The 17479-nt window shown below is 42.9% G+C and overlaps 2 protein-coding genes across 6 annotated transcripts in view; one reads left to right on the top strand and one right to left on the bottom strand.

The window, feature by feature from the left end:
- Positions 1–17479, top strand: part of LOC146394562 (uncharacterized) — a 965202-nt gene that overhangs the window by 742803 nt on the left and 204920 nt on the right. The gene's annotated exons all lie outside the window — the stretch shown is intronic.
- PPP1R2C (PPP1R2 family member C) lies at positions 16553–17176 on the bottom strand. The gene is given in 1 exon segment (XM_003135033.4): positions 16553–17176. A coding segment is annotated over 1 exon segment (624 nt).

Below are 17479 nucleotides of genomic sequence, written 5' to 3' on the forward strand. Positions count from 1 at the left end.
GAAGGGACAGAAATAAGGGAGGCAGGTTAAACATTTTCCTTTCCCTATAGTCAAAACAAAGAGGCCTTTACTATAGAATATCCAAGAGGTGCAATAGGACTCCAGACCTTTCAATTCCTTTATAGAACCATTGGGGGCATGGGGGTGGAGTATCTGTTATAGCTACTTTACAAAAATTTTATTTTGAGTTAGTTCCCTTTGTGGCTCAGCAGTAATGAACCTAACTATTATTCATGAGGATGCGGGTTCAATCCCTGGCCTTGCTCAGTGGGTTAAGGATTTGGCTTTGCCATGAGCTGTGGTGTAGGTCATAGGTGCAGCTCAGATCCCATGTTGCTGTGGCTGTGGCATAGGCCTGGGCACTTCCATATGCTGAGGCTTCGGTCCTAAAAAATAATAATAATAAAAATAAAATAAAATAATGTATTTTATTGAAGTATAGTTGATTTACGTCTTAATTTCTGCTGTACAGCAAAGTGGTTCAGTTATACAAATATACATGTATATTTATTGCTACTGTTGACATGGTCGATTTCAATTAATCATTCAGAATTCCACCTCATTTCTCAATCCAACTCTTTGTACCTGCAAGGTCCTAGCTCAGAATCCCTGCACCTTCAGAGGCCATTCAGCTGCCTCTTTTGTTTTGGGAACTGTTGCATCCACAACTATTTCATCTGTCAAAATAACCCCATATGTTTTCAGTCTTTCAGAAATTTTTCAAAATCACTGGCCAAACTTTGGTCCTTTATCTCCTTTTTAGTTCTATTATAAATGTATTCCCTTTTATACTTCTTTACTGTCATTTCAGTGAGATGGGGGGGGAGTGGAAAGTAAAGCCTGCCATCCTGAAGCATGCTGAATGAATTTTAGATAAAACTCATTCTATTGAAGTCTCCTCCAAGGGAAAGAGAATTACAGAAAGGAGTCAGGCTATTTATGCTAATTTTTATGTAGTCGTTCCATCTTTCAAATTCTGTTCCCAGAAGATCCCTTGGCATTCTAAATATTAAAATGCTGGTTGGCATACTCTATTACTAAATTATACATGATGCAAATCTAACAATTGTATGCAACTACTAATTGTTATTAAACTACCCATACTGCACTATTAAAATCCGGATTCACATGTTTACAAAGTTTATAGTTTGCAAAGTATTTACATATATCTCAGTTGAGCATCATTACAAGCCTTTGAGGTAGATACTTCAGGGTATACTACCTGCTCATAATGGTGAAGACAGAATACTTTGCTTTGTTTCTAATCTTAGAGTTGCTAGTTAACTTACTGAAAATTATCTAAATCTTCTATAAACTCCTAAACTTTTCTTATATCCAGTTTCTTATCTATAAACTTAGATTAATAATGTTAACTCCTCAAAAAATCATGATAGGAGTTCCCTGGTAGCTTAGCAGGTTAAGGATCTGGTGTTGTCATTGCTGTGGCTCAGGTCACTGCTGTGGTGCGGGTTCGATCCCTGGCCTGGGAACTTCCACACACTGCAGGTATGACCAAAAAAAAAAAAAAGAGGATGATGATAAAAAATGATAATACCTGTGAACACTTAAAACAGGACCTGGCACAAAGTATGTGTTCAAGAAATATTAGCTTTTGTTATTATTTTTTTTCCTTCATATCTGTCTTTTGTTCCCTTCTACAGATGACAAAACTATGTGGCATCAGTCAAGTTTTAGACTTAGTTAATAAGATACAGATCCTGGATAGAAATTCATGTGTTCTGATTCCAAATCCAAATTATTTCCAACATACCATATTGCTTCAACATGCTAGGAAAATTAAAGATTGAAGTTGGGAATGACCATAAAATTCTCTCTGCTTTTCTTAATTACCTACCAAAGATGTGGCGTGACATAAATTCTACAGAGAAAAGCTTGGTGTAGGAGAGTTACTCTGTTTAAAATAGACATTCAAGGGAGTTCCCGTCGTGGCACAGTGGTTGATGAATCCGACTGGGAACCATCAGGTTTCGGGTTTGATCCCTGGCCTTGCTCAGTGGGTTAAGGATCTGGCGTTGCTGTGAGCTGTGGTGTAGGTCGCAGAGGCGGCTCGGATCCCGCGTTGCTGTGGCTATGATGTAGGCCGGCGGCTACAGCTCCGATTCGACCCCTAGCCTGGGAACCTCCATATGCTGTAGAAATGGCAAAAAGACAAAAAAAAAAAAAATCAATATCTTCTATCTGTGTTTCCTCCACACCAACCTATTAAATCTTTGGCACAATGTGTCGTGGTTAGTAAACAAACATATGCCCCAGTTAAAGGGGCTCATTGAGAACATGGATCAGATCATTCATTTTTATATTTTCAGAGCAGTATAAACAAAATCTACGCAAAATTTTAAGCTCAGGGATATTTTATGAAAATTATTTAAACAAAGGGGCTTTAGTGACAGTACTAAATCTGTGTACTCACTTCTACATTCTTGTGCCCTCTGAAGACAATAAACTTAAAAAAGTGAGACTCTCACTTACATTTGGAATCTTTAAAAAAGATGCAGGTGATCGTATTTACAAAACAGAAATGGGAGTTCCCATTGTGGCTCAGTGGTTAACGAACCCAACTAGTATCCGTAAGGACGCGGGTTTGATCCCTGGCCTCGCTCAGTGGGTCAAGGATCTGGCGTTGCCGTGAGCCGTGGTGTAGGTCGCAGACTTGGCTCAGATCCCACAGTGCTGTGGCTGTGGTGTAGGCCGGCAACTGCAGCTCCGATTGGACCCCAGCCTGGGAACTTCCATATGCCACAGGTGTGGCCCTAAAAGGAAAAAAAAAAAAAGAAAAGGAGATTTGAGGTTATAGATTCTAAAATTCCTTTGCTTTTTTTTTTTAATTTCCAATATTTTTTTCTTCTGCTCGCCTGCTTCTTAGACACTACAGAATGTTTGCACACATTGTTTCTGAAGCTTCAGAGCAGTGGAATCAAAGCTTTCCAGGGCACGGAAGTTGTGTTTGTGGCAGGGAGAAAACAGATGGGATATAAACAGGTTTGGATACCCCAGGGATATTAATGGTATTGCATGAAAATAAATAAGTACTTCTAAATACCATGCACATTACTTTTATTCTTCTCCATCATATTTTTCCCCAAATCCAATGTCACAGACAGAAGCTAATTTTTAAGCAATAGAAAAGGTAGAAAGAAAATTAGAATATAATTTTTCTTCCTTATCGCAGGGCACCAGAAGGGCACAGATTAGAGTCGTGGAGCTGATACACTAAAGCTATATATAGCATTCAGATGATAATAAACCTTTAGTGAATTTCAAAACTAACATGGAAGTGCTTCCATCTCATGATAACTTATATGCACGTTGTAGCAGATGTCGTGGCCGTCCATATTTTTAGGTATGTTGGATGGATTTTTAAGAATATAGCTGGTATTTACTTGTTGTTGGGTGGACTTACGATTGTCATCAACCAGTGTCCATACTGACAGCCACTGCTCATCAAAGGCTGATGAACTAATGGGCCAGACATCCCTAATAAATTCTGGATAAAACGAGAGTTGGGTGGAGTTCCCACTGTGGCACAGTGGGTTAAGAATCCAATTGCAGTGGCTTGGGTCTCTGCAGAGGCAAGGGTTTGATCTCTGGTCTGATGTAGTGGGTTAAAGATTCTGGTGTTGCTGCAACTGTGGCGTAGGTTGCCGCTGTGGCTCAAATTCAATCCCTGGCCTGGGAACTTCCATATGCTGCAAGTGCGGCCAAAAAAAACAGAGAGAGAGCGAGAAAACTGGGGGTCCAGAGGGGCCTGAGAAAAGGCTGGTCAAAGCTCTAACAGAGAACCAACTGGGCAAGGGCAGCCTTGGCTTTTCCCAGGTCTCATGCCAAGAATTTAGGGTAGAAGGGTCCTGTCAAACAACACTTAAGTATGACAATGTTTTTTATTTTTCTTTTTTAGCCGCACCTGCAGCATATGGAAGTTCCCAGGCTAGGGGTTGAATCGGAGCTGCAGCTGCTGGCCTATGCCACAGCCACAGCCACAGCAACTTGGGATCCAAGTGGCATCTGTGACCTACACCACTGTTCACAGCAACGCCGGATCCCCCACCCACTGAGCGAGGCCAGGGTTTGAACCTGCATCCTCATGGATACTACTCAGGTTCTTAACCTGCTGAGCCACAACGGGAACTCCATCATCTCTCCTATTTTCCCACATTGTCATTATACTCAGAGGCGCCCAGAGCACCCAGGCACCTCTCCACACAGCTGGGAGGGCAAAATGTCAGCCAGAGAGGGCGTGGGGGCTGATCTGCGGTCAGGCTTTCTAAGAAAGGACAGGCTCTCCCTGAAGGCTTTTCTGAGTCCTAAATACAAGAGCAGTGCCCAGATCAATTTGAAAACACACTTCAATCTGTCTTCAGGTTATGTTCCCCGATATAAAGGGAGAGCTGATGTGGCTATATACAAATATCATTTGCCCTTGGCTTCCTCTGCTCTGGGTGACTTTTTGGCATCTATGGCTTATGAGACAGAGAAGCTTACCTCTTAGGCCAGGCAATTAGACTCCGGGATCTCTAAGACTCCCCCCAGCTCTAAAACTTTTATGTTGCTATCATCAAAGTCGATAATAATTAATAAAGAGAATTCAGAAGAAAAAAGAATTGGAAACACGCTGAGAATATAAAGTGTCATGTGTTACTATAAATAACGGAATATTGGTCTTACCTCTGTGGTTTGGATTCAAGAGACAGAATTAATTCCTTTATTTCATCAATGTGGCCGTGTCCTAGAAGTTTCAGCGCATTTTAAAATTAAAATGTAGACTGGCTTTCTAGCTAAATCCTGCTTGCTGCCCTCCCATTTCATCGCCTTCTTTGCAGACTTAGTGGTGATGAAAACACCAAGGACATCTTCAAAGAGAAGCTTACTTGAAGCAGCTGTCAGTCAAGCTTTGCTTTGGGGACTGTCACCTTTTCACTTTCTTCACCTGTGCCCCTCGCAGCTCATAGCACTGAAGCTTAAGGAGCCTCAGGAAACAAACTATCTCTGAGTAGGTAAATCATCGGCAAATCAGAGACTCCAATTGGACAGGAGGAAGAAACATCCAAGTGTAACAAAGAAAATGTGTGCAGATAAGAAAAATAATATGGAGTTCCCATTGTGGCTCAGTGGTTAACGAATCCGACTAGGAACCACGAGGTTTCGGGTTCGATCCCTGGCCTTGCTCAGTGGGTTCAGGATCCGGCATTGCCGTGAGCTGCGGTGTAGGTCGCAGACCAGACTCAGATCCTACAGTTGCTGTGGCTCTGGTGTAGGCTGGTGGCTACAGGTCCGATTCGACCCCTAGCCTGGGAACCTCCGTATGCTGTGGGAGCAGCTCTAGAAAAGGTAAAAAGACAAATAATAATAATAATAATAATAATAATAAGGGGTAGTATTTATTGAATACTTAGAAGCCATGTGTTTCACTAACATCTTTTCATTCAATTATTCCAACAACCACACGTGGAAGGCATTGTTATTATTTGCCTTCGGTGGATGATTCGGAAACTTGATTCAAAGAAGTGACATGCTTTCTGTTGGGTCACTCAGCTAATCTATGGTAAAGCTGGGATTCAAACCTAGATTTTTTTTTTTTTTTTACAAGTGGCCGCACCTGAGGTATATGCAAGCTCCTGAGCCAGGGATCAAGCCACAGCCACTGTAGAAGCACTGCTATGTAGTTACCTTGTGAGACATAAGGGAAGTCCCAAACCTAGATTTTTTTCAATTCTAAATCTTTCACTGTCAATTACTGTACTCTTCTGCATCTCCCAAGACAGGCAGGCACCTACTACTCTGACTTAGTTGTTTGAGTGGTGGTTAGCACAGGATGTGAAAGACTGAATAAAACCTGCAGTAAAATCAGGAAGATAGGAGTTCCCACTGTGGTGCAATAGGATCAAAGGCATCTCTACAGCACCAGGACACAGGTTCAATCCCTAGCCCAGCACAGTGGGTTGAGGACCTGGCATTGCCACAGCTGCAGCATAGGTCAAAACTGTGGCTCAGATCTGATCCCTGGCTGGGGAACTCCATATGCCTTGGAGGAGTCAAAAAAGAAAAAACAAACAAACAAAAGCCCCCCTGTCAAAAAAAGCCCAGAAAGATATATATTCTGGGCAAGATGAATAGCCCAGGCAAAGATGGAACTGTGGACAAAACCTGGGACTCTGCAGATGGCAGCAGGAATGTGTGGGTGTGGGTTTGGGGGGGGAACAATGTACAGAAGGGTGAGCAGGAGGGACTAGGGACAGAGTTGTATATGCAGAATTGGGGACGGATTGAGTAGAGTGATAATCTGAATCAGACAGCATACGTGTGTGAATTTCTCAGCGAACCTATGCATTGTCCTGACATTCATTGTGATGACTTTTTGCAAAATTGGCACTTGACACACACAAACACACAGTGAGGTCTGTCCCACAGGAGTTGAGATCAGCTAATTAAAAAGCTGTATTATGGAGTTCCCTGGTGGCCTAGTGGTTAAGGATCTGGTGTTGTCGCTGCTGTGACACAGGTTCAGTACCTGGCCCAGGAACTTCCACATGCTGCAGGCACGGCAAAAAAAAGAAGCCACGTTAGACATAAAGAACAGACTTGTGATTGCCGGTTGCCAAGGGGTGGGAGAGGGATGGATTGAGAGTTTGGGATTAGCAGATGCTAACTATTATGTATTGAATGGAAGGTCCTACTCTATAGCACAGGGAAGTATATTCAATATCCTGTGATAAGCCATAATGGAGAAGAATATGAAAAAGAATATAATTCAATATGTATGTATATATATAGAAACTGAATCACTTTGCTGTACAGCAGAAATTAACACATTGTAAAAAAGCTACATTTCAATAAAAAATAAGAATTTTTAAAAAAGCTGTATTGTACAGCAGAGGTTCTCAAACTTGAACATCCATAAGAATTTCCCCAGGAAGCTTGTTAAAGCCCAGATTGCCAGGTACTAGTCCCAGAGATGCTGATTTAGTATGTCTGGGGCAGGGCCTGAGAATTTGCATTTCTTTTTTTTTCTTTTTTTTTAAAGAATGCCTGAAGCCAATTTTAAAAAATTTATTTTATTTTTTGTCTTTTTAGAGCCGCATATGGAAGTTCCCAGGCCAGGGGTCCAATCAGAGCTACAGCTGCCGGCCTACACCACAGCCACAGCAATCCCAGATCCAAGCCGCATCTGTGACCTACACCACAGCGCATGGCAACACCGGATCCTTAATCCACTGAGCGAGGCCAGGGACCAAACCCGTCACCCATGGTTCCTAGTCGGAGTTGTTTCCTTTGGCACCACAGCGGGAACTCCCAGAATTTGCATTTCTAACCAGCTCTGAGTGACACTGATGCTGCAGTGCTGGGGCCAATTTCTGCCTGGTGCTGGTATAGCAAAGATGCTATGCCTTTGCTATGAGTGAGAGAGGAAGAGGTTCCACATTTGAACGTTAAAATCATTAGCTTCCGGAGACCAATGTCACATTTGTCTTCCTGTCTCCAGCTTTGCCCTTCCAACCCGGTTCCTTTCCAGGCCCTACCTTGTAACCTCTGGCCTTTCAAAAATAGGAGTCTGATTATGTCTCTCTCCTTCTTAAATGTCAGTTGGCTCCCTTGGCCTTGGTGTCTGAAACCTTTCAGAGCCCTTCTTACCTCTTGAATCCCTCGAATTCTCCTTGATAGGACCCCATGCAGCTCCCTGGAACAAGCCAGACTGCCTTTGACCTACCTCTGGAATGCCAATCTCCCTGGGCCCACCTCTCATCATTTGGTTAAATTCCACTTGGCCTCCAAGTGTCATCCTGGAAATCCACTCTGTGGGGAGGCCTTTTAAGCCCTTGGGCAATGCCCCTTGAGGGCCTCTGCAAAGCATCCTTGCACAGTATAGAAATGGTCTGGTGACAAGGCTGAGCTCCCCCACTAATCTGGGGGCTCCTCGAAGGCAAGCACTGAGTCATGGCCTGTAGTGTGTGAATAAACAAGTTAATAAAGTACAGTTGAACCAGTGTCATTCCAGACCTAACAAGACTTAACCATCACATCAGCTCGTTCTGGGGTAAAGGATTATGTGCTTTCTTAGAGTCAGAGCTACCATGGGAAAAACTCACTCACAAATAGCATAAGGAAATGACAACATGCCATTAATAACCCAGAAGAAGCTGTATCTGTTTTAGGATTTTTCCATCTGGGCACTACAAACCAGAAAAGCAACTGTTTTGCCTCCACGAAGAATGTGGTTTTTTTTTAACAGCACACTTTCCAAAAGGACACTCCTTCTGTTGCATTTTGATCTATCCTGATTTAATTTAAAGTTTGGAGATGGGGTCTGACCTTGTCTATCGGGGACTGAGCCATTGTCTCATGGAAATGCAGTTTGAAACTCATTAATAGGGTAGCCTGTATATTATAACTTAGCAGCTCTGGGTTATCACTGATGCTTGCAATTGCTATGGAAACTGGGTTCATATGCACCTTTCAAAGAGTCTGCTTTAAAACAGGGGGGAAAAAAAGAAGAGGAAAAAGAAGGCTCCTTGAAAGAATAAGATATTTGTACCCAGCATGCATAGGCAGGTTCAGTGATGCAAATATGCTCTGCCTACACAATGAGAAAAACAATTTTTTATATTTTTAAGAGCTAATAATGTATAACCTTATATTAGCGGACTGTGTTTATACTGCTGAGAAAAAAAAATGCCTCAGGCAGCTTTCCCACACACCAGCCCCCAGACCCCACCCCGCCTCAAACACAGACATACACCAGCAATTTTCGGTTTTCTCCAGACTTTTTGCAGCCTGCATCCTTAAATCCTCCAAAAGCCCCTGCACATGCAGCTTCAGCTGCTAAAACCCAACCAGTGTGGACGCTGGCAAAGAGCTCAGCCTTTTCTCCCTCAACCCCACCGTCCCTGACGTATGTGTATAAATGCTGCATGGTGTGGCTTATGGACTGACTTTTCCATTTTAAAATGATAGCACAAATTTGACTGAGTTTCTTATAAAAGATTGCCGGGTGTGTTCCTCCCTGCATTGGGGTTTTCGAAGCTCCTCTCCTTGCCTGAATTTCTCCCCGATAATCTTAATAATCAAGGAGTGGTTTTGTGTTGGGCATCAAGAGTATGAGGAGGGTTGTCAAAGCGCTGGGGTGGAGGGGGGAGTGTGGGTGGAGGGGGGAGTGTGAGTGGAGGTGGGGAGGGTGGGAGGGGAGTGTAGGCTGCCACCTGAGACTGCAGGGTGGGGAAGATCCAAAGAACAAGTTGGCAAGTTGGCGGCGGGGGTGGGGTGGGGGGCTGATCATAAAGGTGGCTCCTGGGGGTTAACAGATACAAACGACTGTATATAAAATAAACAACAAGGTCCTACTGTAGAACACCGGGAACTCTATTCAATACCCTATAATAAACCATCGTGGAGGGAGGAGGGAGTGGGATGGACTGGAAGCTTGGGGTTAGTAGATGCGAACTATTGCATTTAGAATGGATAAGCGGTGAGGTCCTACGTAGCACAGGAAACTATAGCCAATCTCTTGGAATAGAGCACGATGGAAGATAGTTTGAGGAAAAGAGTGTGTGTGTGTGTGTGTGTGTGTGTGTGTGTGTGTACACATACACATGTATGTATCTATGTATGACTGGTCACTTTGCTGTATAGCAGAAATTGGCATGACATTGGAAATCAACTATAATTTTAAAAAAAGAAAAAATTAATGGCAAATAATATATGTATTCTTTTGTACCACTTTGCCGTACACCAGAATCTAAAACAACATTGTAAATCAACTATAATTTAAAAAAAAAAAAAGTGGCTTCTGAGAGGTCTGGCCCTCCACGTGACATCATCTCACTCCCCTGTGGCTCCCAAACCATCTTCCCAGCCACCTCATAGTGTTGGCATTTGCTCTTTCCCACTCCTCACTTCTGTCCCCACTTGCCAGCCTCTGGTGAAGGGGCCCTCTCCAAAGACCCGATTTGTCACCAGGGTAGCACAAGCATGGCAGGACTCAGACACCATTTATAAAACAGAAACTGGCTCAATGGCCCAAGAAAGGGACACCAAATGTTAACACAGTAGAAAAATGCAAGAGGTTTATGGTCTTGGATTGCTGTCCTTTCTGTCTCCATAGTTCCCTACACACCTTGAGTCTTTCATCCCCTTCGCTCTTCCCTTTCTCCTTTCTGTCCTGCTCTAGCCTGACTCGCCTCTCCTCCTGAAAAAAACAAAACTCTGAGTGTCGGCATGTGGGAAAGGATTCTCCAAGTTGAGCACAATGCAGAACCACGTGTTATTCCCTCTGCTGGCCTCATCTCCCTACCTCCCCACTTGTGAATCCTTTCTATGGGTTGACCCTAATCCCTTAAGTATCACGCTCCTCCCCAGCCCCAGTCAAGAGTGAGCTGGGGGAATTTCCACTGTGGCTCAGCAGTAACAAACACAACTAGGATCCATGAGGATGTAGGTTCGGTCCCTGGCCTCGTTCAGTGGGTTAAGGATGTGGCATTGCCATGAGCTGTGGTGTAGGCCAGCAGCTATAGCTCCAATTCGACCCCTAGTCTGGGAACTTGTGTATGCCACGAGTGCAGCCCTAAAAAAGAAAAAAAAAAAAAAAAGAGTGAACTGGGCCTCCTCTTCCCCTGAAACAGACTAGGTCTCAAGGTCGAGGCTCCCTCTGTCCTCACCTTCAGACAGAAGGAACTCAGAAGTGACCAGAGCTCTTCCAGGCTGCTGCTCTCTCCACAGGCATCTGGAAATCACTTCTGGGCTTTCACATAGTCATGTAATCGAAATCAGGACTCATCCCTGTTTTACTACAGGCATCCTCTTCCCTGGCAGGCTTCCTGAATGATCATTTCAGGACCATACGGGTCTGCCCTATGAGACCCTGACCTCCTTGTGAGCAGAGGCTGTGTTTCATGCATCTTTCTCTCCCAAGTCCTGGCTACTGCCCCTGCCTGACACATGGCCACACTTGGTACATGTTTATTCACTTGTGGAAAGTGCAACTGACAAATAGGCATTCATCAGGTGGCATCTTTGTATGAGCAAATGTCTCAGGTTCCTTACTGAGCACAGGCTCAGACCAGGGGATGTGGGGAGGTAGCATGAGAACTTTGGGCTGGAGGGAGGTCTGGATGGGGGGGGGCAGCTCCTAGCTTGGAGAACATTCTCCTCAGACCAGTCCCACTTCTTAGCTGTACAGAACAGCAGCTAACCTCCTCCCCCCCCCCGCCCCCGCTTCCCCCACACTACACTGTCAGGGCAGACGTGTGTGCTTAGGGGAGAATGGGGAAGGAAGACTTACATCACTTTCAAGGACCTGCATTGAGCCAGGGTTGTATAGTGGGGAAAAGACTATATCTGAGTAAGCCAGATAGGCTAGGGTTTGAATTCTCATTCTACCACCTAGCAGCTGTGGATTTGGGCAAACTATGGAATTTTGTTTATTTAAAATTTTCTCACTTCTGGTAAGAACATAAAATGGGAAGAAGACATTCTTTTCAGCAAGTATTTCTGGGAAACCTGGACAGCTGCATGCAAATCAGTGAAAAACTAGAACATACCCTCACACCATGCACAAAAATAAACTCAAAATGGCTTAAAGACTTAAATATAAGACAAGACACCATCAAATCCTAGAAGAGAACATAGGCAAAACATTCTCTGACATCAACCTTATGAATATTTTCTAAGGTCAGTCTCCCAAAGCAACAGAAATAAGAGCAAAAATAAACCAATGGGACCTAATTGAACTGACAAGCTTTTGCACAGCAAAGGAAACCAAAAAGAAAACAAAAAGACAACTTACAGAGAAAATAGTTTCAAATGATGCGACTGACAAGGGCTTAATCTCTAGAATATATAAGCAACTTATACAACTCAACAGCAAAAAAGCCAACAACCCAATGGAAAAATGGGCAAAAGACCTGAATAGGCATTTTTCCGAGGAAGATGTACAGATGGCCAACAGGCACATGAAAAAAATGCTCAACATCACTGATTATTACAGAAATGCAAATCAAAGCTACCAGTCAGAATGGCCATCATTCATAAGTCCACAAATAACAAATGCTGGAGGGGGTATGGAGAAAAGGGAATCCTCCTGCACTGTTGGTGGAATTGTAAGCTGGTACAACCACTATGGAGATCAGTATGGAGATACCTTAGAAATCTATACATAGAACTACCATATGACCCAGCAATCCCACTCTTGGGCATATACCTGGACAAAACTTTCCTTGAAAAAGACACATGCACCCACGTGTTCATTACAGCTCTATTCACGATAGCCAAGATATGGAAACAACCCAAATGTCCATTGACAGATGATTGGATTAGGAAGATGTGGTATATATATATACACAGTGGAATACTACTCAGCCATAAAAAGAACAAAATAACGCCATTTGCAGTAACATGGATGACACTAGAGACTCTCATCCTCAGTGAAGCAAGTCAGAAAGAGAAAGACAAATACATATGATATCACTTATATCTAGAATCTAATATAAGGCACAAATGAACCTTTCCACAGAAAAGAAAATCATGGACTTGGAGAATAGACTATGGTTGCCAAGGGGGAGGGAGAGAAGGAGGGGGTAGGGTGGTTGGGAGCTTGGGGTTAATAGATACAAACTATTGCCTTTGGAATGGATTAGCAATGAGATCCTGCTGTGTAGCACTGGGAACTATGTCTAGTCACTTATGGTAGAGCATGATAATGGGAGAAAAAAGAATGTGTATGTGTATGTATAACTGGGTCACCATGCTGTACAGTAGAAAAAAAATTGTATTGGGGAAATAACTATTAAAAAATAATAACAATAAAAAGCAAATAAATAAAAATAAAATTTTCTCACTTCTATGAAGATGCTTGGCTAAGACCAGTCAATGAAGGAGAGGCATTAGAAATCTCTTTCAAATAGAATAGTTAGTTGCTTTGCAGTGAAGAGAGTTTTTTGTTGGGCAAACCTGATTTTCCATAATAAAATTTTATGTGCATGCTTCTGAAAAATAAGTATATAAACGAACAAAAAAAATTTTTTTAATTTTCTCACTTCTAAAATGGGCAAAATACTATTTCAAAGGATTGTTGACATAACTGAACGAGGTAAGGCTTTCAAAGCCCTGGTACATGATGCATTGCATATACTCAATAAACGGCAATTAGAAGTAGTGGTAGAAGTATTGCTTTGCTTGGGTGCAGAAGAGAACTATCTTTTTCCTCATCATTTCTTTGCTAAGATTTTGTGGCCCCTTGATGATAGTTCAGAGTTCATGACTTACTGAGAGCCAGTCATAACTTTGAAAGCTAGTGAACTTAAACCTCCATTCTTTTCTCATTTTTTATCTCCCCTCCCTTCCCAACTGTTCACTTCTGGGTACCTCTTTCTCTCCTTTAATTTGTGTAACCCCCTCCTCCACCAATTCTGGCCCACCCTCTTTACCCCATCAATTGTCATACCTCATTCTTCATTTCCTCCAAGGTGTGAATGGCTGATAATTGCTCCCAGGCAATATTTGCACCCAGAGAAGAACAAAATCCTTCAAGTGAAAATATTAAACTCCTTTGAGTTCAGTGTTTGTCAAATTGAGGTTATAATTTAAAGTAACCCAATGTAGTGGCTTTTGACTATCATTTTAAAAAATAGGAACTCCCGTCGTGGTGCAGCGGAAATGAATCTGACTAGGAGCCATGAGATTGTGGGTTCAGTCCCTGGCCTAGCTCAGTAGGTTAAGGATCCAGCGTTGCCATGAGCTGTGGTGTAGGTCACAGATGCGGCTTGGATCTGGCGTTGCTGTGGCTGTGGTGTCAGCCGGCAGCTGTAGCTCCAAATCAACGCCTCGCCTGGAAACCTCTGTGTGCCTCGGGTGCAGCCCTAAAAAGAAAAAAAAAAGAAAAAGGAAAAAAAAAACTTTGCCTTATGACACATGTTATTTGATGTACTAATGTAGAAGAAAAAATGTAAACAATTTCAAAGACGGGAAGGTCATTTGCTTTGACCTTTAAGTGGAAGTTATTCTTTTTTAGCAATCCATTTACACCATTTTATGTCCCACGTTTTAAATAGCCAGCCTGGCTGAGTTTCATACTTAAAAATGAGTGACCAAAGGGTGACAGCAAAGGAGTTTAAGCAGAGGAGGTGATGTTGAAGAGTTGAAACTGGAACTGAACACTTTCAGATTCCTTCTTCCAAAGGAAAATCAAACTTAAATAATAAAGTTCCTTTTTTTTTTTGGTCTTTTTAGGGCCGCACTCAAGGCATATGGAGGTTCCTAGGCTAGGGGTCAAATCGGAGCTGTAGCTGCCGGCCTACACCACAACCACAGCAACACTGGATCCTTAACCCACTGAGCTAGGCCAGGGTTTGAACCCACATCCTCATGGATCCTAGTCAGGTTCGTTAACTGCCAAGCCTTGACAGGAACTCCTAAAGTTCCATTTCTATACATCCTAATGCCATGTTACTTCATTAGGAAATTCATGATTTGGAAAAAAGAATTTTTCTGGATTACATTTTACTAGGGTACCAAAAGCACTAAGAAAATTTGATAAAATGAACCACATCAAAACTAAAAATTTTTGCTCTGCAAAAGTGTCTGTAGGAGGATAAGGCTCAGATTGTGAAAAAATTTGCAAATCAAAGAACTCTCAAAATTGAACTGTAAAATAATCAAGCTAGAAAATGGACAAAAGGCATTTCACAGAAGAGGCTATGTAGATTGCAAATAAGCACATGGAAAGATGTTCAACATCGTTAACCATTAGTGAAATGCAAATTAAGACGTCCATACACATATACGAAAATGACTTAAATAAAAAAATAGTCACAATACCAAATGCTGGTGAGCATGCAGAGAAACTGGAATGCTCACACGTTGCTGGTGGGAATGTAAAATGGCACAGCCACTCTGAAAAACACTTTGGCAGTGTCTTGAGAAACTGAAACTTCCATGTGAGCCAGCAGTTGCACTCTTGGGCATTTATCCCAGAAAAATGAAAATTTATGTTCACACAGAAACCTGTATATGAATGTTCATAGCAGCTTCATTCGTAATACCCAAACTTGGACGTAGTCTCCATGTCCTTCTACAGGTGAAAGGCTAAACAAACGGTGGTACATCCCCAAAGGTTACATGCTACATGATTTCATTTATATAACATTCTTTAAATGACACAATTATAGAAATGGAGGATACATGTGGCTATAAAAGGGCAAGGTGAGGGATCCTATTGATGATGGAACATTCTATATCTTGACCGTATTTATCAGTCCTGTGCCTGTTGAGGCATTGTACTGCAGTTTTGCGATTTGTTACCATTGAGGAAAACTGTGTAAAGGCTACAGGGGATCTCTCTGTATTATTTCTCACACCTGCATGTGAACCCACAATTATCTCAGTAAAATGTCAATGAAAAGAAAAATGGAAACACGCATACACAACCTTTGGGCTTACTTCGTGTACACTCAGGAACTATAATCTCATTCACTGGTTGCACATGAAATCTGTTGTGAAAAAACACCTCAGTTGTTTTCTAAAGGCTAATCAGGGCAAATGATGAACAAATAATAGCAAATTATGTAGCAGGCTGTAAACCAAAAACGTGTTGAAATCCAGCAGTTGAATTCTCTTGTTTCCTGACTACATGCCACTTCTGCTATTCAGTCGGTTTTCTCCACTTACTAGAAGACTGGAGAAGCCATGATGGCTGAAATAGACGTGACATTGTTGCAACAGATGAAACAAAATTTGAGAAAAGGAAGCCATTCCTAATGTTTTGACAATTCATGATACTCTATAAAGCATTGTACTGTCTATGCCCCAAAAGAACTGAGCAAACAGGGCTAGAGATTAAGCCACGGTCTGAGAAGGAACTACTGAGATAGCATTACCTTTACAAATAATTGATATCAAATCTGCCCGTCTATTGTACAAAACCCAGAAGAGACATTGGCAGAATTTTAACTTGACAATTCACTTTAAAAGGACTATTTTGTTGTTGTTGTTGTTGTTGAGAAAACATTCAGTCATTTCTTTGTAAACACTGAAAAAAAGTTAAGAGCCATTTGTAAAGGTATTTGGTTAAGGAAATGGGATCATAACTCTTAAAATATATCCCCTCTCAATTAAACAAGCCAATCACCCTAAAACCAAGTGTTTTATCAGGCTATATAACCTACTATACCAATTACATTTTGATTTTGCAACAAAGCCTCTTCTCTAAAAGCCGGTACATTTAGAAGTGAATAGCAATTCGTCCCCCTTTGAACCTTTAACGCCTCAAAGGCTACACAGTACGCACATGAACCAACAGTTTTCTAAAACGAAGGGGGGTATTAGACAGATATCAGAATCGGTATTCGCGGCAAAAAAACCAGACAGAACACAAAGCAGGGATTTTTCCAGTTAATCTATTATTTTTAAAGTTTACCATTTAATTATGGCCGTACAATTGAACTGATAAGTATTTCAGTACTTGAAGCCTGAGCTGTACAAGAAGCAGTGAGTGATCGTAAGAGGACTCGGATCTGACAATTGCAGCGTCGATGGAAGGTTTTTTTTTTTACACGTAGCCTGACTAGGTCTGCAGTTCATCGCTGGCGGGGCCTTCTTCCAGTTCTCCCAGGGTAGTCTTGTCTTGGCTGGTGACATGCCGACTTTCTTTGTTTTCATCCTCCTCCTCCTCACGTTCTAGATCTCTGGAAATCAGTTGTCGGGCCAGTTTGATGTTCAGTCCTTCGTTGTAGTGAAGCTTCCTTTTCATTTCGAACTGCCGGTGTTTCTCCTGTTTGTCTAGGAAGATTTTGCTGGTGTGTGCCCCTTCCCTCTCTGGCTCCCCTAAGTGATAGCTGAGCTCCGAGGTATCAGTGGCAGCTAATTTCTTAGCTAGATTGTCCAGGGTCAGGGTTTCTTTGGTTGCAGAGTCACACGCTGCATCTTCTGGGTCCTCCAGCAGACCGAGCTGGGGGGTGCTGGGCTCATTCGTCTTCATGAAATCGTAGTCTCTGTACTCTGGCCGGTAGGTCGCCAGGATGTTCTTCTCGTCCCACTTCTGGGACTTCTTTCTCTGCACCTCCGCAACAGCGCCCCCGGCCTGCTGGACAGAGGCCGCCACCGACGAGGCCGTGGAGCCTTTGTTCTTCAGGATCCCCTTGATGGGTCCGTGCGAGGCGGTGGGGGCTGCCATCCTTGGGGAGCGAAGGGCCGCCGCAGCCGCCAGCCACGCTCCCAGGCTCAAGCTGCAGCGAGGTCTGGCCGCCCCCCGACGGCGCCCACACCTTAAAATCCTTAATCCGGCCCGCGTCACAGAGTCCACCGCGGGTGACATCACAGTGATCAGCGCTGCCGTCAGCGCCCTCGGTCAGTGCCTGGGGGGTGGGCAAGCTGACCTCTGTCTTTTTTTTTTTTTTTCCCCATAACGTAAGATAACAAATCTCCCTCCGCTGCTCGTGGACTGGGGAAGCACCGTCTTGTGAATTTCACCAGTCCC

The sequence above is a fragment of the Sus scrofa genome, chromosome X (genome assembly GCF_054392235.1).
Source record: "Sus scrofa isolate SSC_HxYL_T2T_F1_AM1 chromosome X, Sscrofa_HxYL_maternal_Yorkshire_Landrace_v2.0, whole genome shotgun sequence".
In the NCBI taxonomy this organism is placed as follows: Eukaryota; Metazoa; Chordata; class Mammalia; order Artiodactyla; family Suidae; genus Sus; species Sus scrofa.